Source organism: Panthera uncia (assembly GCF_023721935.1).
Source record: "Panthera uncia isolate 11264 chromosome C1 unlocalized genomic scaffold, Puncia_PCG_1.0 HiC_scaffold_4, whole genome shotgun sequence".
Classification (NCBI taxonomy): Eukaryota; Metazoa; Chordata; class Mammalia; order Carnivora; family Felidae; genus Panthera; species Panthera uncia.
In genome coordinates this window covers 69,304,767-69,331,013 of record NW_026057585.1, presented here as the reverse complement: position 1 = coordinate 69,331,013, position 26,247 = coordinate 69,304,767, and the positions used below count along the sequence as shown (strand labels likewise).

Sequence of the window (26,247 nt, the reverse complement as noted above, 5' to 3'; positions counted from 1 at the left end):
AAATAGGTACAGCACTGGTAGCAAGTATAATTGAATAATGCCATCATACCATATGTATCACATGCCCAGTGAAAGATGTAAAAGAGAGGGGTTACTTATACCCTCAGTGGGAAGATGAGCCTTGATGGCAAGTTTTTAGGTTTTTGAACAAGTTCTGTTTGACCCAAGTCTGATCTCTACCATTCCACCGTCAGAAATTTCCTTTATAGTGAGGGGAAAGAACAAAGGATTGCCTTATAGTTATTTGGGTGTCAAAGGCCCACTCTTCATTATCTGTCTCCTAGTTAGGCCAGGGCCTTGAATGCATCGTATAACCTGCCCTACTGATCTCAGCCTTTTATTATGCTTTTATTTCAGAATTGTCTCCTCTTCCCAGCTAGATGGAGCTAAGAGCTGGGAACTTTATAAGCCCACTGCACATCTTAACTCAGGGCAAATACATACCAGGGCTGGTATGTATTATCCTCAATAAATATCAACTGGGTGGATGAATGGCATTATCTTTTGTCTATATTTAGCGGTGGAAGAGACCTCATGAGTCCTTAGTGGGATGCTGCTGCTTCTAAGGAAATCTTGGACTGCATGCTCTAGAATACAAAATCCAAGTAAGAAGCAAGTAAAGCTGCCCTTAGCCTACATAGAAAGATCTACTTTCCAGAGAGCAAGCTTGTGATGGAAGGATTAGAACTAATAACCACAAGGCATTTTTTTAAATATAACAAGAAATATAGAGTACATCACCCCTAATGATTCGATTAATATTAAATCATGAAATTTGTTTCATCTAATAAATATATACATGTATATTTACTAGGCCACAATGTAAACTATATTTCTTACTGGAGGTCACGTCAAAAAATTTTAAAGCCACTGGATTAGAGGCAGAGACTGAAAGAAAGGAGACCAGGAGACTGTTGCAGAAATGCAAGCAGGGCTGGGCTACTGAGGATGAGGAAATGTGGAGGGACTAGAGTAAGCCTTAAGAGGTAGGAGCTGGAGGTGAGGAGAGGAAGCCTCCTATTGCTCAGGTCCAGGGCCTATATAAATGTCTTGCCCTCCTCTGCATCCCCACAGCAATACTGGCCTACCTTATTCTACCTACCAGAATGGGAACTCCCATCTCCTTCCAAATTCCACTGAGCAGAGGGCTTGCACTCAGCTATGAGTATCTATGAACTTGGACTTCAGAGAGAGGGATGGCAGAAAGCAGTCCAGTAACAGGAGGAAGGGTACAGTTGAGTCTATCCCATGTGGGTGCTGATTCACAGAAGACATCAGGAAGAGTTAAAACATTTATTGTAATTATTGCCTGGTGGGCAGGCAGTGACAAGCCTCAGTAAGAGGGCAGATACCAGCTAGATCAAGAAAGGAGGGACATGGGGCCCAGAAACAGGGCCTTGAAGGGGAAGGTGAGCAAAGCTACTCTTAGAAGTTCTTATAGGTCACTCAGGAACATTGTGGGGCCCTTAAAGAATATGTTCTCCTGCTCAAGGCTCTGGGCCTAAAGCTGAAAGCTGCTGGGCTCCAGGTTAGAAAGTGTGCTCTTCTGGAGATCTAAGGGGATAAAAAGGGAAAAGAAAACAAACCATCAGCAAGCACTATGATACACACAGAACTAGGCCCTAGGCCTGTCTGATGGGGAGGAACATACAAGCCTGACCTGGGATAAGTAACGACAGAATGATGGATTCACTAAAAAAGAGGCAGAGACTCCATTCTACCCAGTGTCAAATAATCAGGCAGCTGACACACACGCACCATTCAGATTCACCCTCCCCCAGACCTGGGATCCCTGCCCTTACTCCCACCTAGTTTCCCAGCTACTGTTGCTGTCTGGAAGACTGACTTCAGAGGGAGATGAAGAAAGAGACATGGTGAAGGTGGCAGCCAGGGACAACTTAGATTGGAGGATGTGAATGGAGGTCCTGGAAAGGGGAACAGAATCAGAAGCAGAGATGGAGACAGTGGGTCAAGAGGACCCTTCCACCATAGAACTGTTCTCCTTCATGAGGCCAGGACCCCGGTCTCCTCTCCCTTTATCCTTCAAACATATAAAGATACCTCAGTGACCCTGTATCAAGTAAAGAATGCCCAGTACTGCCTTTACAGGCTGTAACCCAGATACCAAACCACCCCTACCAGCCCATGTCAAATCTAGGATAGCTGAACTTTGGTCCCCAATGCCTGGCCTCTGAGACATATCCCTTCCACTGCCACAAGCATCCACACCCCCTGACCTGAGGAGGTTGTGCTCCTGCCGGGCATCCTGGACCTCTGTCCTGGCAGCCTCCAGGGTGTGACCCTTGACCTCCCTGCCACTTTGCAGCTGCTCCAACATCTGCCAGACCATGGGCCCAGGTAGGACCAGGTAGGTACATTCCTCTCCCTCTCCAGGAGGAATCCCCCTCCCACCATTGGCATCTTCAGCGCACATGGAACCCTCATGTGGGCAATGACAGTCTCTCAACCTGGAGAAGAGGGCTTGGGAAGAAAAGCTTTGGAGGGAGGTAGAGTCAGCACAGGGAACAGAGAAAGAGATAGGGGTGGGAAAGGGTATGCCGGCCTGCCTGCACAACAGAAAAGACAGAAAGGAAGGAGCCTTCATAGGGAGATATGAAGAAATAGGTCTGATCCTGGTCCTACCTTCCAGCTGTGGGCCTGAGCTTGCCCCCCTTCAGCCATCTGTTTCAGCAGCAGCTCCTGGTGCTGGCCTTCAATGAGAGAAAAATGTAAGAGAGCTGTCTCCAACTTCTTTCTTTTCTCCTCCCAGCCTTGTACCCAGCCTGGTGCTGAAAACTGAGACAGAAGCATTCTGGTCTAGCATTCCAAACTGACTGGGGAAACTAGACTCACACCATGGAGGCAAGACAAAACACTTGGCCAGACTTCTGAGCAGCTCAAGAAATCAGAGCTATGGCCACTTACTGGGACAGCAAAAAGGCTTTCCAGAAAAGGGGACAGGTGAACTCATACCCACCCTCAATCTTTTACTCACTCAGCTGGTCCTGCAGCAATTTCAGCTCCTCCTGAAGAATCTCTGATTCCTCCCACAGGAGTTGACACCTGCACAGATGACAGCAGTGTCATTCGAAAGCCAATCAACAAGCCCTGAGGACACTACCAGAGTGCCAAGAGTTCAGAGGCCCAAAGAAGGAGAGGTCTTGCCCATCACTTACTCATTCTGCAGCTCTTGGTGAAGGCAACCCGTAGCACTACGTTTTTGTGGTCCTGTTTGTATTTGGGCTTGGGCCTGTTCCTGCACCTGGCTTCGAAGACCCTGCAGTTCCCTTCTCAGCCCCTCCAGGAGTTGATCCAGGAGAAGGACCCTCTGCTCTGGGCTCCCCTGCAGCAACCTTAGTGATGCTGTAGTGGGACAAACTGAGGATCAGTCCTTCTGAGACTTTTACACATGAGCCTACAGATTCCACTTGCAAATCAAGACACAAGTGCACACACAGGAGATATGTAACAAAACTGTGTGCATACATAATGAGCTGTGTGCAGGAAAAAAATAACTGGCCATATACCTTCCAGGGTACAGATCTTATACTTCTGCTGCTTTTGCTCTTCCAGCAGCCCCTGCACAGCCTGTCTTAGTGTCTCAGTCACCTACCCAGGCAAGAAAAGCCACTTGAGCTACTGTGCAAGGGGCATCTCACACAAACACAAACACATACACACCTAGGATTCCACACTTTACCTGAGCCTGGGATTGAAGCTGGGATTGGAGAATAATAACTTCATCCCAGAGAGAAGATGCACCATGGGCCTTACCCCAACTCAGCCTCTCTGGGACAAAGGGAGTCTCTAGAGCCCAAGGCTGTTGAGCATGGACTCCAGACTGAGGAGGCAAGTGATGAGGGGAAATCCAGGTCCCAGCCAAATCTCCTGCTGAGGGAATAAGCAAGGGATGATTGTAAGGCCTAACTTTGGGGAGAAAACAGATGTTTGTTCAGGAAAGAAAACAGTTGGAATTTGGAATAGTGGATGATACAGGCACTGGAAAAAAGCAGATCCTGGAAAAAGAAAAGAACGGGGGCAGAAAAGGGACAATACTCACCCGCTGTGGAGACTCCAAGAGGATACAGCCACTGCTACAAAAAAAAAGTTCACAGGCCAATAGGCTCTGAGTGTCCCTAAACCCAAACCTCTAACGGGGGCCCTCAGGTGCCCCCTCACCTTAATCCTGGCCACATTTCCATCGGTAGCATTGAGAAGCACGTCGAGGTGCTCAGACCAGCTCAGGCTCCTACTCATAACCTTCCGCAAGGCTCCCTGACGTCTTGTGCCTTTGCTCTTCCAGCCCGGAACACCAGAGACACAGCCCAGTAAGGCCACACTTCAGATCGAAAGTGGGGAGTGGGGATGTAATACTAAAGGTAGGGAGGGATGCAGTTATCAAGCCAAACTGGGACTGGTCAGGAGGGCAGCGCTTGGGGACTCTAGGGGGAAAGCGGGATGCTTTGATACTCAATTATCAGGTGGGAATTGAGAGTGCCGAATCTTGGTCGAAACCTTCCCAGACCCAAGACACAGGTACCATCACTCCGAACCTGTGCCAGCGACTACTGCCCAGTTCAAACCCTCCTGTAGGCCGGAAAAGCCCGACCTCGGACTGGCTGCCGCAGCGCCACGTGGGAAACTGAGTTTGTCTCTCGCGGAAACAACCGGCGATGGAGGCTGTAGAACTACGTTTCCCTGGTAGCGGCACGAGCATTGACACTGCCACCGTGAAGCTTGCCGGGAAACCGAGGCTTTCTGCTTCTGTAGCTGTTGAACCCAAGGACCAAGTGCACTACATATCCCAAGATGCATTGCATAGAGCCAACGCTACCCCGCTGCTGATCCCAGTGGTTCTTGGGAAATGGAGTCCAAGCTACCTTGAAACTTAACGGCCCAGGTTATCCTTGAGACTCCATTCCCCAGCAAGGTCTGCGCGTTGCGTGCACTATGGAGCTGCAAGTCGCAGAACTGAAGCAGAAGATCGAGGACACATTGTGCCCTTTTGGCTTCGAGGTTTACCCCTTCCAGGTTGGTTTATCCCTCTGCGGTGCTGGAGCGAGGTGTATGATTGGCCTCGGTGCTATTGGCGTGAAGCTCGAGAGCCTTCTGATCTTTCCCGAGCTCCTCTGGCCCCATGTCCATCTGACGTACGGGAACATGGTGTCAATGGGGACTTTGTTAAAGAGGTAGAGAAACGGCCGCATGTTTGTCCTTGAAATCCCATATAACGCCATATTGATGAATGGGAGACACCACATAAGCCAGTAATCTTGTGGCTCTACCACCTCCATAATTTACAGGAAGAAAGTGACCAGTGGGGTCAGAGTCATTTGAGAAGCATCCTTCAGAAGGGGCGCCTGGGTGACTCAGTCGGTTAAGCGTCGGTTTCTAAGTTCGAGCCCCGCCTTGGGCTCTGTGCTGACAGCTCAGAGCCTGGAGCCTGCTGCGGATTCTGCGTCTCCCTCTCTCTCTGACCTTCCCCAGCTCGCTCGCTCACTTGCTCTGTCTCTCTCCCCAAAAAGTAAACATTTAAAAAAAAAAAAAAAAAGCTTCCTTAAAGAGTTAGGATAGAGCAAGGCCTTGTAGGTTTGTGTAGCTAAGATTTAGGTTATTTGAGGGGGGAAGGGCATTCCTGTTGTTGAACAAGCAAACAATTGGCTGGTTTGTTCCATCTACCAACAGAGGGCTAATTCATGATGTTGCCAATCACCAGCGCTGGGCTGGATACAGAAACTGTGCACTCGCCTGTCACAGAAGTCTGGCACCACTACCTACCCTTGTTTACACAGATCCTTCCCCCTTATCCAGTGCCCTTTGTACTGAGCTGTGTGCTTGGACACAAAGCTAAATCAACTCAGGTTGAGCCCTTTGCCTGATGCTTAAGAGACAACTCACTCCCACCCCTTCCACTGAGTGGCACACAGCAGTGCTAGGAAAGAATATAGTGAAAGTATGTTGGGTCTAGCTTGAGAAGGACTTCCCAGAAAAAAATATAGAGTTGAGCTATATATGAAAAGAAGGAAAGAGTATTATGTACATCCCAAATATCAGGAACAGCTTAAGTAAAGGTGTGGAGGTAGTGGTGGATGGCAGGTATGGAGAGAGTGAGAATGTTTGGTGGGTCAGGTAGAACTGGGTGAGTAGTAAGAGTTATTGTACTAGACTCCTACTTCTCACCCTTTCCCTCCCCCACATCCAGTCAGACACCAAGACCTTTAGGAATCTGTCACTTGAGTCTCCCAAGTCCATTCCCTTCCATCCAACCCCTCTGTGTTTGGATTACTGCAATAATCTGCTTGCTATCATTTTGCATTCAACCTGTCCTTACACTGCAGCCAGATCTTTCCAAAGCCGATCATGTACATTTCCTCCTTAAATCTTAAATGGCTAGCCCCCCCCCCCATTGTCACCAAATTAGACCTATATTCCTTAAATTAGTATCTAGACCAGTCATAATTTCACACCTACTGATCTTTCCACCCTTCTCTCCTGCTCCCCTTTACAGACCCTTCACTTCTATCAAACTAGACAATTTGCTGTTTTCCAAATATGTCATTTTTGCATGTCTTTGTTAATGCTGTGCCCTCTATTTAGAATAAAACATCAGATTTTCTCTCCCTACATCATCTTGTCAGTTTCCTTCCTACCGTTCAAAAACAGCTTCCAAGAAGCCTTTTCTAGTTTCACAGGATCCTCATCAGGCCCTGTCATTGCACTAATCACAGTAGTTTCTTTTGGTTCTTAGTCATGAATTCTCTGCCTCTTTATCCCAAACTCCCTGTCAGATTCCCCTGTGGAGGAGTCCCCCATAAATATACATCATGCAGCATCAGTAGAAATCCATTCACTGAATGAATGAGATGGAGACAGCCCAAGATGTATGAGGCCTTGAATGCCGGGCCAAGGTATGGACGTGACAAAGGCCTAAATTGGCCCTCCTGTGTAGCCTGAATTTTCTCTCTGTTCTAGGTGGCATGGTATAATGCACTCCTGCCTCCAGCCTTCCACCTACCCCTGCCAGGACCTACCCTGGCCTTCCTGGTACTCAGCACACCTGCCATGTTTGACCGGGCCCTCAAACCCTTCCTGCAGAGTTGCCATCTCCGACCACTGACTGACCCTGTGGACCAGTGTGTAGCCTACCACTTGGGCCGTGTTAGAAAGGTGAGCAAGGTTCATATATTCCCCCAGGTTTCAAACCCATAGCTGCTTTCAGCTACTCTAAGCTCAGTGCAGGATCTAGACCTACTTACGGCTATGAGCCACTTTCAGATGGGCTATGCTAGAGCATCTTTGACATTGTGAGCTCTCCCCATTCTTCCTTAGCCCAGTTTCAGCCACCTTCTTCTAGCAGCCCCCCAGGTCTATAATCAATCTCACTTACCCTATCTCAGATGGGCAATTACATGAACTTCAAACCAGACTTCCCTTAGCCTCCAAGTGAAATAGGAATAAGCCTAGCATCCCCTAAGCATCTTTCACCTGTCCTTGCCCTAGACCTGGATATTTTGTGTGTCTTTGGGGCCTTTTGAGGGTAGAACAATATCCCCACCACCACCAGACACATGCACACACACACATATATATATATATATACACATACATCGGGTCTCCCCAGAGCTGGGCCATGTCTTCCTCCACACTGAGACTTGGGAGGGCAGAGCCAAGTCACCCCTTGTAATAGGCATTTGTGAGCAAGACCTTGTTATTTCCCTTCAAATATGGGCCTTCCTGGACAGAGTATCATTTTCTTCACAGTGGAGCTCCCCCAAGTTTAAGGTCATGTTTTCCCTTTAAACAACTTCTGAGGACAGGACCAGGTTAACACAACTAGGGCTCTCTAGGACAAAGTCATGATTCCTCTCATGTTGAAATGAGCTTCCATCTCTATCCCAGAACCTCCCAGAGTTGCAAATGGAAGTCATCGCTGACTACGAGGTACACCCCAATCGGCGCCCCAAGATTCTGGCCCAGACTGCAGCCCATGTGGCAGGGGCTGCTTACTACTACCAACGGAAGGATGTGGAGGCTGACCCCTGGGGGACCCAGGTCAGAGGGCAAGTGTGAATGAGTAGGGACTGGGAGAAAATGGTGAAGGCTCCTCAAGATACCAATTCACATTCTTCCACCTACCCTGGGTAAATGATTTGGTAGACACAATCCAAGGGAAAGGTGTGCCCTAGTCAGGACCCCAACCCCACATGCTTTCTGGAGTCGGCCTGGGAACACATCAGGTCAGAGAACTTAGTCTGTTAAAATCTTGTTACAGGATGGAGGGGTAGAGCAGTAATCAGGAAACCCAACAGTAAGACTGGGAAGTTGCCAGAGACTCAGCTTAATAAACCCTTCCTTCTAGGTTCCTCATGGCCAAAGTGAGCTCATGAAAAGGGTTGTCCATGAAAGGAAATAGGGGAACCCAGCCAAAGGAGAGGTTCAAATGTGGAATCAGTGTTCCTTGAAAATAAATGAACAAGCCTAGCTTGCAGTGATGATAGTTGGACTTACTCCATGACCTTGCTTTACCATCTCCTCAGCACATATCAGGTGTGTGCATACATCCCCGATACGGAGGCTGGTTTGCCATCCGAGGAGTAATGCTGCTGCCAGGAGTAGAGGTGCCAGATCTGCCACCCACAAAGCCCCTGGACTGTGTACCTACAAGAGCTGCCCGAATCACCCTGCTTGAAGGCTTTAATTTCCACTGGCGTGACTGGACATACCGGGATGCTGTAACACCACAGGAGCGTTACTCAGAAGAACAGAAGGCTTACTTTTCTACTCCACCTGCCCAACGCTTAGCTTTGTTGGGCTTGGCCCAGCCCTCAGAGGATCCTAGCTCTGCATCACCTGAGCTTCCTTTTACCACACTCCCACCCAAGAAGCCCCAGAATCCCAGCAGAGCCCGAGGCTGGCTCAGCCCCAGCATCTCACCACCTGCATCCCCTGGCCCTTGATATCCTCCCTCCTCTGAGATCCCTATTTATAAGTGGTACTTGGCTCTAGAACTCCTTTGGCTTTGGCAAGGCCAGATATTTTATTTTGGGTACAATATTTTTGTTTAAACAGGCTTCATGCCCAGTGTGGAGCCCAACATTGGGCTAGAACTCACGATCCTGAGATCAAGACATGAGCTGAGATCTAGAGTTGGATGCTTAACCAAATGAGCCACCCCAGGTGCCTGGGTACGATATTTTTGATACAAGGATTGTAATAGAGCTCTTCAGTGAAGATAACAAAGCTCAGAAAAATTTAGTCAAAAGTCGAAGACAAGACAGATCCAGAATTCCCACCTTAAAATACAGGATTTATTCCTTTCCATTTCTCTCCAGTGCTCCAAGATCCTACTTGTTACAGAGCCTAAAAGGCAATCATCTCCTACCTAATGGCACCTGCCTCACAGGCTTGTTGTGGGGAATAAACAAACACATGCAAAGCATTTTTGAAACCATGCCTGTTTTATATTAAGGGGTGTATGAGCTGTCATTGAAAGCCCTGGGAATTCTGTACTGCTCTTAGGTCTTGCTTGGGAGGAGGAGGATAGACTAGACTAGCTTATGTCTGGAAGGGTACATAATACACCAGACTGTTTTGAATCTTTCTTACCCACAAGGGCTCAGGAGAAACCCACCTTCACCTCCCCTATACCCCTCCCACCTCAGAACAAGGAGATGAATGTAGCCTTCCCCTACAAACAACAGGGCAGTTTGTCTCCCCCTCCCCCTTTTAGTTTCAAAGCCTCTAATTCTGATCTTCTACAGAGCCAGTACCGGACATTTAGCAGAAGAGGCCAAGCTTCAAGTTCTCATGCAGCCCTCCCAATAGTATAAATGTCCCAAGTAATCTCATTGGGGCCTCCATCTGCAACCTGCAATTTATGCTTCACCTATAGGACAAATTGCAGTGTTTTGACCAACACTGCAGATCTTGCTCTTCTCCCCCAAATGTAGTGAAAATGTTAACACCTGGGTTCAGTTCCTTTCCTGTGTCTACTTGCATATCCCGCCCCCCCCCCCCCCATGTAACTTTCTGATTCTGAGGCAGCTATCAACCTTCATTTTACCCTAAAAAAAGGAAAGCAGAGAGTAAATTACTCTTAAAATCAAAGCTGGTGCCCCCTGAAATGAAGACTCAACAAGGTCTCAGTTCAAGTTTAATAGAAACAAAGATCAAAAGTGATGCCCGACTACTGTACACATCAGTTGACTTGCCCCATAGCACAGCATGGGCCATTCTCTCCAGAGGAAGAAAGGCTGGCCTCCCCAACCCCTGCAGGAAAGGTCTGTCCCATCCCATACCACATCTGCACTGAATCTAAAGTCTTGTGTCTTAAGCATGACAATAGTACAAAAGAGATTTTGTTTTCATGGCCAGCCAATGCAGCCGGGCCCTAAAAAGGCCCAGCGCTCACTTCTGCTTAGAGAAATATTCTTTGCTCTTCTGGACATCAGGCTTGATGGTATCACTGCCAGGCTTCCAGCCAGCTGGGCACACTGCAAGAGAAGAGTACTATCAATTAATAACCTGCTCAGTGGTGAGTTCCACCCTCCTCCCATGGACAAATGGGTGACAGACAAAAGGCTCAAAACCAAATCTGATACCTTAAGAGGCTGAACACTCAGGAACCAGAATACTTATGCTATAGTGTGAGATAATTCAAGTCTTTTAGTGCAAGGATAACTACAAACATAATTCAATCCTCACCACAGCCCTAATGCTATTGTATCTAATTTATTCATGCAGCACCTGAAATTTAAAGAAATTAAGTAACTACTTTACAAGCTTCAATTGTATGCTTTGGTCTACAAATAATCTGCGTAATGCACATACAGCAAAAAAAAACACATGTATTTGTTAACCGTAGACAGTGGATGAATTGGTATTTGTATTTCCTCAATTATTTTATGTATGCTTCATGTATATATATTTTTTTATATTTATTTATTTTTTGAGAGACACAGAGAAACAGAGCACAAGTTGGGGAGGGGCAAAGAAAGAAGACAGAATCCAAAGCAGGCTCCAGGCTCTGAACTGTCAGCACATAGCCCAACACGGGACTCCCAAACCGTGAGATCATGACCTGAGCCAAAGTCGGACACTTAACCGACTGAGCAACCCAGGCACCCCTTCATGTGTATCTTTTTAAAAATCTTAATTGCTCTTCAATAAATGGTGCTGGGACCAGCTGGACTTCCACATGAGAAAGAATGAAGGTGGATCCCTATTTTACACCTCATATTTAAAAAAAAAAAAAAAAAAAAAAAAATCAACTCAATAATGGGTCAACCTAAAGATAAGGGCTAAAATCATAAACTCTGGAGAAAACAGAACTTCACAACCTTGGATTTGGAAATGTATTCGTAGATAGGATTATAAAAGCACATGCAACAATAAACAGATAAATTTGACTTGATCTAAATTATAAACTTTTGTACAAAGGCTTTTTTTTTTAAAGTTTATTTTCATTTATTCTGAGAGAGAGAGTGAGCAGGGAGGAACAGAGGGAGACAGAATCCCAAGCAGGCTCCACAATGTCAACACAGAGCCTGATGTTGGGCTGGAACTCCCAAATCATAAGATCATGACCTGAGCCAAAATCAAGAGTTGGATGCTTAACTGACTGAGCCACAAAGGTGCCCCAAAAAGGACATTTTAAGAGTTAACACACAGAATGGGAATATTTACCCATCATGTATCTGATGAGGGATTAATATCCAAAATGTATAAAGAACTCCCACAACTGAAGACATCCAGTGAACTCGCCTGGGTGACTGTCGGTTAAGCATCTGACTCTTGGTTCTCACAGGGTTCGTGAGTTTGAGCCCCATGTCAAATTTATGCCCCACTTGCCAATTCTCTCTCTTCCTTTCTCTCCCTGTCCCTTCCCCACTTGCTGTCTCTCTCAAACTTAGAAAAAGAACTTTTACCAAAAAAACCCCACAAAAAACAAAAAAAAACCTCCCACAACTCAACAAAAGACACCCTAGCTCAAAACAGGCAAAGGACTTGAGTAGACATTTCTCTAAAGATATGCAAATGGTCAATAAGCACATGAAAACATGCTCAATATCACTATTCATTAGGGACATGCAAATCAAAAGCACAATGACACCTCTTCACACCCACCAGGCTATATAGCATTTATTAAAAAAAAAAAAAAAAAAAAAAAAGAAAAAGAAAAAGAAAAAGAAAAAAAAGAAAGAAAGGAAAAAGACCAAGTGTTGGCAAGGTTGTAGAGAATCCTTGATATTACTGGTGGGAATGTAAAATGGTGCAGCTGCTATAGAAGAGAGTTTGGCAATTCTTGAAAAAGCTAAACAGAACTACATGACCCAGCAATTACACTTCTAATGTAAATACCCAAAATAAATAGGAACAAAGATTCAGATACCTGTTCACCATTACTCTAGCAGCATTATTCACAACAGCCAAAAGATAAAAAACTGTGTCCATCAAGAAATGAAAGAATAAATAGGACATATATACATAAAATGGAGTATTATTCAGCCTTAAAAAAGAAAGTTTTGATACCCACTGCAACATGAACCTTGAGAATCTCGAATACATTATGCTAAGTGAAAGAAACCAAACATAGATGGACAAATATCGTATGATTTCACTTACATGAAATATCTAGAATAGACAAACTCATAGACAGAGAAAGTAGAATTTACCAAGGGCTGGAAGGAAAGGGGAATGGGGAGTTAATGCTTAATGGTTATAGCTATTTGGGATGATGAAAACATTCAGAAAGTACTGGTGATGGATACACAAAATTGTGAATGCAATTAATGCCACTGAATTATACACTTAATGACAGATTAGGCCACACTGTATTGCATTAAAAATCTAAAAACTTTAGAGGTGCCTGGGTGGCTTAGTTAGTTCAGTGTCCGACTCTTGATTTTGGCTCAGATCATGATCCCAGGGTTGTAGGATTGAGCTCTGCATTGGATTCCATGCTGAGGGTGGAGCCTAAGATTCTCTCTCCCTCTGCCCCTCTGCCCCAGTTTACAGGCTCTTAACAAAAAAACAAAAAACAAAAAAAACCAAAAAAAAAAACAAAATCACGATTTGTCTACATACCAAGAAATAAGCTAAACAAACAAAGCTAGGACTGTGTAACAACAGTTAACACTAAGCTGCTTCTTCCTTCTGACAGCCCTTGGAGGATCTGAAGATAGCAACCAGTTTGCCTCCTCAGTGTTAACTGCCAAACTGGACAGCCTGAAATACATGGGGGCAGGACCCCCATAACAGGCCCTATTTGTCTAAGTAAGTGCCTTCTACCCCATGGTAAACAAAGGTCTGCATTTGAATCTTTCATACATTTATGCAGAAAGCATAGCTTTTAACCTTTTCCTATAATCCTGAGCCAGCAATGCTCCTTGGGCTAACCTGAGGAGAGAGAAGCAAGGAAACCAATCTCTGATTTTTCACTTCCATTTGCTATTCCATCTTCTAGGAGACACATAGTCACCAAGTCCAATAATGAAGCAGCAAATCTCTCTTGCTCAAGTGAGAGAAGGGGAGCCCCTTTCAGTCCAAGGATATCATAGCCTTAGATGTCACTCTGCAACCAGCTGTCTGGGAACAAAGTATAGATGACCCAGCTGCCATCCATTACTTTCCTGGAATCTTCACTTGATTGTTACAATTATTAGCTTTATTAGCACCAAAGGGTTAAAACACAGGTCCCTAAAGCATAAAAAAGCTAGAGAACAAAGAACAGCAAATAAGCAGAGACCAGGCGAGAGCCAGCCAAAAGTTTGACAGTAGATGTGAACAGGGAACCAACAAAGTTGGTCTTAGAAAACATATAACCTTTAAAAGAAAAGCCCAATGGAAACCAATTTGACAGTAAATTTCATATATTAAAAAATAAAAAATAAATAAATAAATAAATAAAAAAGAAAAGCCCAATTATAAATCATGACACAAAGATAGGAATAATGAACCAGAAAAACCTTGCCAACTTATTCTCATGGGCAGTAAAGGTTCATGGCACTTAAGAATATATGTTAAAAAAAATATATATATATATAACCAGTTATCAGTGACAAGACAGAAAGAACCACACTTGCATGTTTCACTCATACCCAGCAGTGTTGGTTTTCTCAGAACATGGGGTACAGAAGAACTGGTTAAGCCCCACATAAACCACCTTTCAAAATAGCATGACTCTCCAAGGAAAAAGTGACATAGTCATGGTAACCTCAGTATAAGAAACTTCCAAAACAGCCCTCAAGAGGGACTTTTTAGCATTTTAAAAATTAAAAAAAAAAAAAAAAAAAAAGAACAGCTGTGAATTTGGTTTGGTTTCCACATTTACTATGAATAAATACTGTATTTAAAATATTCGTTTGAGTCCTCAAAAATAACAACGTAGTTTCTCAACTACAGAAAACAAACTGAGGGGCACCTGGGTGGCTCAGTAGGTTAAGCATCTGACTTCAGCTCAGGTCATGACCTCAATTACTCAAGTTTGAGCCCTGTGTTGGGCTCTGTGCTGGCAGCTCCAGGGCCTGGAGCCTGTTTCTGATTCTGTGTCTCCCTCCCTCTCTGCCCCCTCCTCCACTCACATTCTGTCTCTCTCTCCTTCAAAAATAAACATTAAAAAATTAAGAAGGGGCGCCTGGGTGGCTCAGTCGGTTAAGCGGCCGACTTCGGCTCAGGTCACGATCTCACGGTCCATGAGTTCGAGCCCTGCGTCGGGCTCTGTGCTGACAGCTCAGAGCCTGGAGCCTGTTTCAGATTCTGTGTCTCCCTCTCTGACCCTCCCCCGTTCATGCTGTCTCTCTCTGTCTCAAAAATAAATAAACGTTAAAAAAAAAAAAAATTAAGAAAAAAAACAGGGTTACTGGAGGGAATGGAGGGGCAGGATATGGGTTAAATGGGTGATGGGTATGAAGGAGGGCACTTGTGTAGAGCACTGGTATTGTAAGTGATGAATCGCTAAGTTTTACACCTGAAACGGTTACATTATGTTAACTGGAATTTAAATAAAAACTTGAAAACACAGGAACATAGAATATATAAATACAAATGAAACTGAATTTCACTGTATACCTAAAACTGACGTTATATGTCAATTACATCAAAAAATAGAAATGTAGAGTTATCTGTCAAATAACACACGCTAAGTACCTCACATACCATGTTTGGTATTCATACGCTCTCAAATGGCAATTATCATATAAATCATAAAGGCTACACACAACAAGCCATGCCTGTTCTAGTGAGATGGAAAGAAGAGACCAAGACTCTGAAGAAGCAATCTTCAGTTATGAAAGCTTGGGTTCAAGTCTCACCTATATGCAAGGTGCTAGGAAGTTCAATAAAGGGCTTTAACAACACTCCTCAGCAACTTCTTTGTGCTGAATCTCATCCCCCACCAGGAGGCAGTCTCAGCAGCAGTCAGCTCCTTCAATCCACACAAGCTTCCGCAAATGGTGCCTTTGGGTATCAGCGCTCATGGATTCATACTAGCGTTCCCCTCTAGCCAAACTATCACTTTTCGGTTCCCCTAAGAGACATCATCAATTCCAACTCTTATCAACTTCCATGTTCTTTACCACAAAATCAGAGGTGAAATGGGCCTTAGAAAACTAGTCTGAACTGTTTATTATCTAGAGAAAGAAAATGGAACGTTGTAAGACAAATTTATTGAAGTACACTTGTGCACCTGATTTGACATCAGTAGCACTTGATCACAACTATTCTGTCCTTAGGGCACCTGGGTGGCTCACTTGCTTAAGTAGTCTACTTGGGCCCAGGTCATGATCTCATGGTTCATGGGTTCAAGCCCCATGTCTGGCTCTGTGCTGACAGCTGAGTCTGGAGCCTGCTTTGGATTCTGTGTCTCCCTCTCTGTCCCTCCCCTGCTCGTGCTCGGTCTCCCTCAAAAATAAACATTAAAAAAAATTAAAAACAAAATAACTATCTTGTCCTTCTCATCCTCAATTATGTTAAGCTTGGAAAGGTGTAGGCTTCAAGACCTCCATTCCCCACATACCCAGCACCTGTAGCCTCAGGAGCTAAGTCTTAAAAAACTAAACTAACTCTTAAGATAAGGTTGTCTCATTCCAGCAACAACTATACTCCAGTGAGGGGGAAAAAGTAAAAAAAGCTACAGCCTTGGGGCACCTGGGTGGCTCAGTTGGTTAAGTTTCCCACTCTTGATTTCAACTGAGGTCGTGATCTCAAGGTCTGTGAGATCAAACCCCACTTCAGGCTTTGTGCTGACTGCGTGGAGCCTCTTTGGGATTCTCTCTCTCCCTGTCTATCTCTCTCTCTGCCCCTTCCCTGCTTGTGCACATGCTCTGGCACAGTCTCAAAAACTTAAAAAACATCTAGGGGCACCTGGGTGGTTCAGTCGGTTAAGCATCTAACTTTGGCTCAGGTCATCTCACAGTTTGTGGTTTTGAGCCCTGCATCAGGCTCTGCACGGACAGTATGGAGCCTCCTTGGGATCTCTCGCTCTCCCTCCCTCAAAATTAAACTTAAAAAAAAAACAAAAAAACAAAAAAACAGCTACACCCTTACAAACTCAAAAGCTGGGATCAAGTAGTTCAGTACTTTATCATACTGCAGTAAGAATATTATTAGGAGGAGCGCCTGGGTGGCTCGGTCGGTTGGGCGTCTGACTTCAGCTCAGGTCACGATCTCGCGGTTCGCGAGTTCGAGCCCCGCATCGGGCTCTGGGCTGATGGCTCAGAGCCTGGAGCCTGCTTCCGATTCTGTGTCTCCCTCTCTCTCTCTCTCCCTCTCTCTCTGCCCCTCCCCCGTTCATGCTATGTTTCTCTCTCTGTCTCAAAAATAAATAAACGTTAAAAAAATAAAAAAAAAAAGAATATTAGAAGGAAAGTACTAATGCTGGATAAATAGGAAAAGAAAGGTCTACACTCTCTAAAATGCTAGGTAAAAAACCCTAAATTGAATCTCTTTAGTGATGTGTAGATTCTCTAAGGACAACCTTGTAAAACATTATCTTTGGGGTACCTGGGTAGCTCAGCCAGTTGAGTGCCCAACTCTTTCTTTTTGGTTCAGATCATGATCCAAGGGTCATGGGAATGAGCCCTGTGTCAGACTCCATGTTAAGCATGGAGTCTGCTTCACATTCTCTCTCCCCCTGCCCCCTCCCTCACTCACAGGCATTCTAAACAAAAAATTAAAATTAAAAAATTTAACAAAAAAGTCTTTGATCCTCAAATGTCTAATGAAGAACCTGGATATTTCATTTGAAACCCTCTATCCCTAACCCTCTTCCTTCAAAAAAGTTTTAAACATTTACATAATTTGGTTATTTGCAGAGTGTAATTCTTACAAATACAACAACAACGCTGTACAATAAAATGTTTTTTATTTTTTAGAATGTATTTAAGAAGATTAAAAAAAAGTATTAGCTGTATCTGTCCACTGTCCTTGGGCAAGTTATCTTAGCCCTATTTATAGTTTCCAAAATTCAAAACTGGTCTTAGATTTGTGTTTAAAAAGGATCATAAAACAAATACGGACCACAGGGATTAAGCTCCTCTCCCAATAAACACTTGTCAAGAATGGCATGCTTTATCTCTAGATATAATTCTCAAGCCTTTTGTTTTGTCCTTATACACCTATGAAATCCTCCTACACTCCTTTAATAACTTAAAGGCTTCAGCAGTGATTCTAAATGAGCAGGGCAGAAGCTGGGAATGTGGAGCTGGAACAAAAAACCTTTATATTCTCTTCCCCAAGCTTTTCCATTATCTCACCCCCACAACCCAGTACAATGCAGAGACTTCAATTTCTTGGAGAAACAGATTTTTCTCATTTGGTAGACCATGTTCCTGCCATCTTTCGTATCCTACCACCATTCTATTGTCAAGTCACTAGGTGAATTGGCTTACCTTCCCCATGCTTGTCAGTAAACTGGAAGGCCTGAACTAGTCTCAGAGTCTCATCCACAGAACGGCCGACAGGAAGGTCATTTACTGTGATCTGTCGAAGGATACCTTTCTCATCAATGATAAAGAGGCCCCTGGGAAGAAGAGATTGAAGGCTTGAGAGAGATGCAATTATCAGTTTGGAAACTGCTTGCAATGGAAATGAAAATGTGCTGGCCTCCCAGACTTGCACTGGCTTTGCCTCTAGTGAAGAAGCATCCCCCGCCAACCCCTGCTCAGTTGGAAAATCGTACTACTCTCGACCTTCAGGTCTTAGGCATACAGATGAGGAAGGAGAGAAAGAGGGAGGGAGAGAGAGAAAGGAAAGGCAAGAAGGAAGGAGATTAGATCACCATGCTGTACACTTTAAACACATGTAGTGATGGGGGAGCCTGGCTGGCTTAATTGGTAAAGCATATGACTCTTGATCTCAGGGTTGTGAGTTCGAGCCCCACGTTGGAAGTAAAGATTACTTAAAAAATAAAATCTAAATTTGGGCTCAGGTCATGTCATGGTTCGGGAGACTGAGCCCTTCCATCAGGTTCTACACGCTGAGCATGCTTGGGATCCTCTCTCCCCTTCTCTGCATCCCCCTTACTCATGTGCTCTCTTCTCTCTCAAAATAAATTTAAAAAATAAAGTAAAATTTAAATAAGTAAAATTAAAAAGTTAAAAATAAACTTATTCAGTAACGTACGTCAATTATTTCTCAGTAAATTAACTGGAGGGGAAAAAAAAACACACACACAAAAGAGTCTACAGATCAGGGTCCTATCTTTCTCCAAATAAAAAAGGCCCTCAAGTCAATCAGATAATTTTGATGACAGCCCACTGGTAGGTATATACCTGAATGAGATGCCTTCATCAGCCTTTAAGACTCCATAGTCCTGAGCAATGGTACGCTTGGGGTCTGATACCAAGGGAATGTTCATGGGTCCCAGTCCTCCTTGTTTCTTGGGTGTGTTGATCCTACAGCAAAAGGCACACATACAATCACATTCATTTAAACTCTTGTGTAGCAAAAGCATTAACTGTTTCTATTCCTTCCCTTTTTCAACATTCCTAATGTAATGTGAAGTAACTGTAATTTAATCCCCAAAAGACTTCAAACTTTTTCCAGCAGTAAAGTGAGTGCCTGAAGACAGTTAAGGTCACCAGGATACTCAGCTGCAACCCAGGTTGCTTCTTCTTTGCTGCCAGATGAGAGCAACAAGAAGTCACAGCCGTTGCACACTCCTTCCATCAGAAGCCAGAAGGCAATACTTGAGCAAGTCTATTATCAAAGCCTCCAGTCCCAGTTGCGGCTTAGTTCAAAGTTCATATGCAAAAGTTGACCAAGAGATTTACCATGCCAGGTGACAGAAATGAGAATCCACAGAAGCACCAATCACTTGGCAGTTGAGTTTCTTAAATTCTTCCGCTCTGTCACTGAAAGCAATGATCTCCGTGGGGCACACAAAGGTGAAATCAAGAGGGTAAAAGAAGAACACAACGTATTTTCCTGGGGAGGGAGGGGGAGGAAAAGCCACAAGTTTGCCTTTGAAACATACTTCCTTGCTTTACAAAGTGCACCTGGCTGGCTCAGTGGGTGGTGTGTGTGACTCTAATCTCCCAGCTTTGAGTTTCAGCCCCCTGTTGGGTGCTGATATTTAAGATAAAACCTTGGGCCACCTAGGTGACTCAGTCGTTTAAGCATCTGACTTAGGCCCAGGTTCAAGCTCTACTTCTTTCTCTCTCTGCCCCTCCTGGGATTCTCTCTCCCTCTCTCTGCCCCTCACTTGTGCCCTCTCTTTCAAAATAAAATATTTTTTTTAAAAATAAAAACCTAAAGGCATTTTTCTCTGAGGAAAAAAAGCCTTTTTATAAACAATTGCTAAACACCAACACTCAACACAGATGTCTCCTAGCAGCTACTTTTAGAACATCTTGTGGCAGGAAAGCCTGTATTAAAAAAAGTTCCTTTCAGTTCTGTGCTTTATTTTCCTGTCTCCTCACTAGCTGCCAATTATAAGATAAACACCGTTCAGTTTGATCTGTATCTCTAGGTAGTTAAAATTAGCACAGGAGGGGGGCACTTGGGTGGCTCAGTCCATTGAGCTTCCGACTTTGGCTCAGGTCATGATCTCAGTCTGTGAGTTTGAGCCCTGCATCGTGCTCTGTGCTGACAACTCAGAGCCTGGAGCCTGCTTCAGATTCTGTGTCTCCCTCTCTCTCCGACCCTCCCCCTTCATGCTCAGTCTGTCTCAAACATTAAAAAAAAATTTTTTTTTTTTTAATTAGCACAGGAGGGGGCCTGAATGGCTCCGTGGTGAAGTTGGATTAAGCCTCCGATTTCAGCTCAGGTCATGATCTCCCCGTTCCCAAGTTTGAGCCCCACGTCCGACTCTGTGCTCGGAGCCTGGAGCCTATTTCAGATTTGGTGTCTCCCTCTCTCTCTCTACCCCTCCCCGCTCACACACGGTCTCTCTCAAAAATAAACATTAAAAAAAAAGTTAGCACAAACACCAAGTTCTCCAATGAAGAAAAGCAAAACCAAGGATGCAAATACCTACTAGATAGCCTAATGCCAATGATTACAATTAGCCCACAGGAGAAGCTCAATTACTGGATTCCATGCTACAAAGCAATAAAGAAAAACAAAACAAAATGCCTTTTGTGCTTCTTCCACAATGAACCACATCAACGGGACAGGTAAGGTTTAAGTGATCACCTGAATCAGCACAAATCCAACAAGCCTAATAGGACAAGAAAAATTTCTTGAGGCAAAAGTTTCAAAAGTCCTGAAAGGTAACAGGATCTCTAGTGTAAATTTTACTGAGGTCACTCAGATTACCAATAGAAGTAGATCTTCAACTGGCCAAGCAGCCTTTCACCACACCTAATGGGCTGAATTATTAAAACAGTTCCAAATATTCACTCATTTCCAGGTAGCAGCAATGTCTGAAAACCAAAGTAAGGTGCTCCTTTTGACATTTACTCTGAAAACCAAAATCAGTAGAAACTCACTCATCTAAACAACCTCTCCAGGGCTTTGCCTAACAAGCACTTTGAAACCTCAGGTCAAGCCCTGGAGGACAGAGAGCAGCTCTTTCTAAACCCTTGGGCCAGGGTCACCTCCCCATGGTGCTACTTATCCTGTTTGCCAGAGGAGCTTCCCTCCATAGGGCCCCTCTTACTTGCTTCTCATTCCAAACAAGTGTGCTGCGTTAGGAAACCTTAGTCACATGTTCATGCAAAAGCCGAGTCTAGGAACTAATTACCACACTACTAAGAAAGGTACACTTAAAACTGGAGTTTCAGGTTCGCATTTCAAGGAATTTGTATCAATTATCCCAGAAAACGCAGCTGTTCTAGGACTGTTAAGGTTTAACACGAAAAAAAAAAAAAAAAAAAAGAAGAGCCTCATTAGAATTTGCCAAGTGTTTGCATGAAACTGTAACAGGAAGAGTTGTTCCAACTGTACCATCAACTCTTCTCTTGGGGCAAAACAGTCAAGGGAATGTACCTAAGCCTTCTGCCTATTATAGCAGCTGTGCCATACATTATTTCAAAAACTTAATAAGCAGCTTAAGCCCCAAAAACTTGAGCTTTCAATGAAATACTGAGATCTCCAAGATAATACAACTGAGTACTGAGAAGATAACTGAACTAATATATCCAGACATAATGAAGCATGGGCTTTTTCCATAGCAGTCTGAACCTAAAGTCTACCCCCATGAACATGGTTGGTAATCACTACTCCAACATGTAGGTAAACGGCCTCCTACCCTAAAGATAGTGACCTACAATATATAAATTCATTTTACAATCAAACATGACAGATACAGAAACCTAATGAGCCACCTTAAACTGTAAAATAGTTAAGTCTTAATGTTTATTTTTTTAAGAGAAAGAGAGCATGAGCGGGGGAGGGTCGGAGAGGGAGACACAGAATCTGAAGCAGGCTCCAGGCTGAGTTGTCAGCACAGAGCCCGAAGTAGGGCTCGAACTCACGAACCAGGAGATCATGACCTGAGCTGAAATCGGATGCTCAAGCAACTGAGCCACCCAGGTGCCCCTAAAGTAATTCAATTTTAATGAATCTAAAGTAATTACTCTCACCTTTGTAGTCAGATAGGCTGATGTCTTTGAACTGGCCATCTGGCATAACAGCCGTGGCTTTGAAGTTGGGGGCAGGATGCCCAATTTTGGCATTTCCTGAAGACATCTTACTATCAGCTGAAAAAGCTAAAAGAGGAAATGAATTAGAAACAAGCCTTACTTTTTTTTTTTTTTTTTAGATAACCAGCACATTTCATCTACTTAAAACCTTAGCTGTAGAATGATAAAAGAATTGTCCAGTGGCCCTGAACATATACATTAATTTTTACATTAGTAAGAAGCATAAACTGAGCTTTCCATCTTTTGAAACAAAACCAGATACTCCATGTCTGAGTATCATTTTCACTTAAATACAGCAATTTCTTTATAAACTAAAGTAACCTCTATTACTTTTTCTAAAACAGGATTTGTGCAAAGGCACTTTCCTTCTGTATTTTCATTATACATAAAGAAACAAAGGAAGGTTCAGCCCCAAACCTGAGCCCAAATGAACAATGCCAGTGTCTGATTCCTAGATGTGATCATGTTGCCACCCCTCCCTTTCCCTGGACTGCACCTTCATCGGCCTTCATAATTCAGTAAGCACACTTGACGTTTCTCCAGGTACATTTGCCCACAAGAGCACACACCCTAAAGCAATCCAATTTTTTAAGAGGCAAGACCACTATTCTGGCATCTACTAAATTCCAAAACTTCAGGGGTTGTGTTTTAAGCACTTGAAGTGCTTACAAAAATGGGTTTCTGACCTGGGGCCAGGACAACGAGAGTCTATTGCTAAAAAGCAATGCTGCACTGGATTCACCCAAGTGGAAACAAAGATAAGGATTTAAGAGCTAACCCAGTACGCCATCAGTTTGAAAGCAGCAAGCTAATTTTCCAAGTCCCAAAGTTTTTTGGTGCATAGCACCACAACCAAAAACGTTGTGAGCATCGATCACTGAAAACTTTTTTTTAATATTTATTTTTGAGAGAGAGCACCAGCGAGGGAAGTGCAGAGAGCCTGATGCGGGGCTCTAAACCACTAAAGGGGAGATCATGACCTGAGCGGAAGTTGGACGCTCAACCGACCAAGCCACCCAGGTGCCCCAATCACTGCAAACTTTACTGCTTAACACACACTTTTAACAACAAAAAAGCAGCGCCTGGGTGGCTCAGTCGGTTAAGCTTCCGACCTGCTTTGGATCAGGTCATAATCTCGGCGATCCGGAGTTCGGGCCTCGCTTTAGGCACCGTACGGACAGACAGCTCAGAGCCTGGAGACTGTTTCAAATTCTGTGTCTCCCTCTCCGCCTTTCCCCTGCTCTCGCTCTCTCAAACATAAACATTAAAAAAAAATTTTTTTTTAACTAGTAAGGCACGCTCCAACTTGGCGACCAAATATATAGGGTGTGACCAACATAAAGGCACTTCACGTCCAAACCTGCTTTTCCAGACGGCCCCCACGTCCGCTAAAGTCCAACTTAGCGAGGGGAAGGCTGTTGGACCTTAAGCCCTTTGTAGGCACCCTCCGAGGATCCGCCCCCAAACTCCGCCACACCCCCAAACTCTACTTTTGGTAACCTCCTGCCACTGCTATCATCACCCCAACACTTCGGAAAGCACCAGAAAAAAAAAATGCGCAGTCTTCACAGAGGCATTTGGGACCACCACAATATTCCGTAAATGAAAAAAATAGATACAGGGAAGGGAATCTTCATATCCGAAACTCCTCATCTAGTCACAGCTGAGGACCGGGAAAAGCCTTTGCCTCTACCACACGTCGGGCGGGTAGCCTCAGGTCAGTTTCCAGGTCCATTCTAGAAGCTTCCCGAACCCGCCGCGCCCAGAAGGCTAGTCGGAGAGCCCACTACTACCACGAGTCCGCCCCGGCGCCATACCAAGCCAATGAGCGCCCTCTGCTCGGGTTGCAGGGGGAAGAGGAAACTCGAGCCGACATTAGCTTCGGGGTTTAAACAAGTCACCGCATCTCTACGGAGGGCCCACTGGAGGGTGTACGTACCACCTAACCACTCTCAAGCGCGCCACACCTCGCCGAGCCGCCTCCCCCGTCACAACAACCCAAACCGAGTAGGGCAGGTCCCCGGATGGACGAGGAAAAGGCGACAACAGGGGTATAGGGGCGCCTCTTACCTGGTCTAAAGCAGATCACACTAAAAGCCAGCCAGGAAGAAAACGCGTGAAGCACGCGGGAGGCACTGCTTTTATAGCCTATAGGGCTCTCGCGAGAGTCAGAGAGGGCCGGGGGTGTAAGAGGTGGAGAGAGGAGGGGGATCTGGTCCGAGCCCCGCCCCGATTGAAAGCGCCCCGCCAGAATGAGTCAGCACTTTCCTCGTTGTGGGCGGGCTAGGACGCGGAAGGTACGAATACCCCTCCTTGCCCCCGACCTTTGGGGTCGGAGAGCTGAGAGCTACAGTTTCCAAATCCATAATGCCTCGGTTAATCTGGGTCTCTGTGAGGGGGGGGGGGGCCCTGCGTGTCTTGCGCTCAAGGCCGAGACCAGGGTCCTGTTGCCGTCCACGGAGGATCACGTCTGATCCATACGAAGCATTGAAAACTATCCAAATGTTTCTCAAAGATTCCACCCCATCCCCCCAGCCTCTGCCCTATTGCTGATCCTCGGTAGACAACTTCCTTAATTGTTCTGATCACAGGATTGCTGCTTTACTTCTCCCATCCGCTCCTTCCACAGCTGCTGGAGGGAATCTTTTTGAAATCTGATCGTTTCACTCCTCTGATTTGTGGTTTAAAAAACTGGGGCTCTGTATTCAGTTTCCTCAGTTAAAACTCATTGTCATTTTATCTGTGGCCTTCAGGCAAGAGCCTTACTTTTCTTACCTATAAAATGGGAATATTATTAATTCTTTGAGATCATCTTCGTAGCTTACTTAGCAGTTCCTAGTTCTTATTATACATTAGAATGTTAGCTATTGTTGCTATAATTCTTCCTTGCTCCTAGATTAATTGTAATACCCACAACAATGTGTCGCTGTTTCAAGACTTCAGGCTTTTGTTCAAGTATGAAGAATCCGTTCCCTCCTGGTTGGCCTAGAGAAAGTATCTTTAAAGACTCAGCTGAAGCATGACTTCGCTGAAACTGTTCCTGACCTTGGCTCATCCCCAGAATTTCTCTGAAGCTGTTCTGGTTTTTGCTCATCCGCAGAATTTACCATTCCCTCCTTTGTGCCCAAACAATATCCTGATAGCGAAAAGCTATACAAAGTATCTAAGCTATTTTACACGTTTACATGACTGCTGCTTCTTGATAGACTTTCTGGAAAGTAAGGTTTGGGTTACTTCCATCTCTGTATCCCCAAGACACAACAGAGCACCCGCTATAAAATATCAGGCGTATAATAAATACATTTCGTCCCCTTTCTGCCCCCATCTCCATTCCCCCATCCTATTAACTCCCTTGGATGTTATAGCAGAGTAAGAAATGGGAATGTGCTGAGTCATGCTGGTTGAGCATCTCAAAGTGTTTTGGCATTTATCCTACATTGCAACAGTAGTGATTTTTTATTGTTTTTTTTTTTTTTTCCTTCTCTGCCTGAGGCTGAACAATTATTTGGCCATTATTCATTTCCTTCCAGAGGCGCAGGGGAGACATAGAAGTTCAGAGCTTAATAGTGGATGGTTATTGGGGCACCTGGGTGGTTCAGTCAATTAAGCCTCCGACTTGGGCTCAGGCCATGATCTCAAGGTTCGTGAGTTCGGGCCCAGCTCCAGCTCTGTGCTGACGGCTTGGAGCCTGGAGCCTGCTTGGGATTCTGTGTCTCCTTCTCTGTTCCTCCCCTGCTCGCACTCTGTCTCTCTCTCAAAAATAAATAAAGACTTAAAAAAATATATAGTGGATGGTTATTGCTATAGGCAGTTAAACCAACAACACACAGTCCTACTTCAGCCAGAATAAAAAATGACCATTTATTGTATCTAGCCCTGGGCTAGGCACTTAGGTTTACTTGGGTCATTCAAGAACCAAAAGAGTTATGCTGGCCCAAATAAATCTTAACAGCCTATCCCCATGGAAATAAAAAACTGAGGGGCTCCTGGGTGACCCAGCTGGTTAAGCGTCTGACTCTTGGTTTCAGCTCAGGTCATTATCTCATGGTTTGTGAGTTCGAGCCCTACAGGGGGCTGCGTGCTGACAGTGTGGAGCCTGCTTGGGATTCTTTCTCTCCCTCTCTCTGTTCCCCTCCCCTGCTTGTGCTCTCTGTCTCTTTCT

At 44.7% G+C, this 26,247-nt stretch overlaps 4 protein-coding genes across 7 annotated transcripts in view; 2 read left to right on the top strand and 2 right to left on the bottom strand.

Annotated features, from left to right (window-relative positions):
- Positions 1-1,279: 1,279 nt before the first annotated feature.
- CCDC163 (CCDC163 homolog) lies at positions 1,280-4,741 on the bottom strand. 4 transcript variants are annotated; one of them, XM_049618664.1, is made up of 10 exons: positions 4,180-4,741; positions 4,061-4,094; positions 3,701-3,891; positions 3,528-3,609; positions 3,177-3,363; positions 2,996-3,063; positions 2,644-2,711; positions 2,238-2,338; positions 1,809-1,925; positions 1,444-1,554 (listed from the first exon to the last, which is right to left on the bottom strand). In XM_049618664.1, exons 1-10 carry the CDS (start codon positions 4,255-4,257, stop codon positions 1,530-1,532), a joined length of 951 nt encoding a protein of 316 aa, XP_049474621.1. In that variant the 5' UTR covers positions 4,258-4,741; the 3' UTR covers positions 1,444-1,529. The 4 variants fall into 4 exon arrangements, with proteins under 4 accessions (XP_049474624.1, XP_049474621.1, XP_049474622.1 ...); XM_049618665.1 differs by having other exon boundaries at positions 3,701-3,888; XM_049618666.1 differs by lacking the exon at positions 1,809-1,925.
- A 63-nt stretch (positions 4,742-4,804) lies between these two features.
- Positions 4,805-9,439, top strand: MMACHC (metabolism of cobalamin associated C). Its single transcript, XM_049618670.1, has 4 exons — positions 4,805-5,031; positions 6,973-7,167; positions 7,900-8,052; positions 8,538-9,439. Exons 1-4 carry the CDS (start codon positions 4,951-4,953, stop codon positions 8,955-8,957), a joined length of 849 nt encoding a protein of 282 aa, XP_049474627.1. The 5' UTR covers positions 4,805-4,950; the 3' UTR covers positions 8,958-9,439.
- Positions 9,440-10,140: 701 nt separating this feature from the next.
- Positions 10,141-24,257, bottom strand: PRDX1 (peroxiredoxin 1). Its single transcript, XM_049618681.1, has 6 exons — positions 24,156-24,257; positions 22,026-22,142; positions 19,272-19,425; positions 18,771-18,893; positions 17,889-18,019; positions 10,141-10,493 (listed from the first exon to the last, which is right to left on the bottom strand). Exons 2-6 carry the CDS (start codon positions 22,129-22,131, stop codon positions 10,408-10,410), a joined length of 600 nt encoding a protein of 199 aa, XP_049474638.1. The 5' UTR covers positions 22,132-22,142; positions 24,156-24,257; the 3' UTR covers positions 10,141-10,407.
- Positions 24,001-26,247, top strand: part of AKR1A1 (aldo-keto reductase family 1 member A1) — a 35,351-nt gene continuing 33,104 nt past the window's right edge. The window contains exon 1 of the mRNA XM_049618660.1: positions 24,001-24,016. The gene's annotated coding sequence lies outside the window, so the exon portion shown is untranslated. The remainder of the gene's footprint in view (positions 24,017-26,247) is intronic.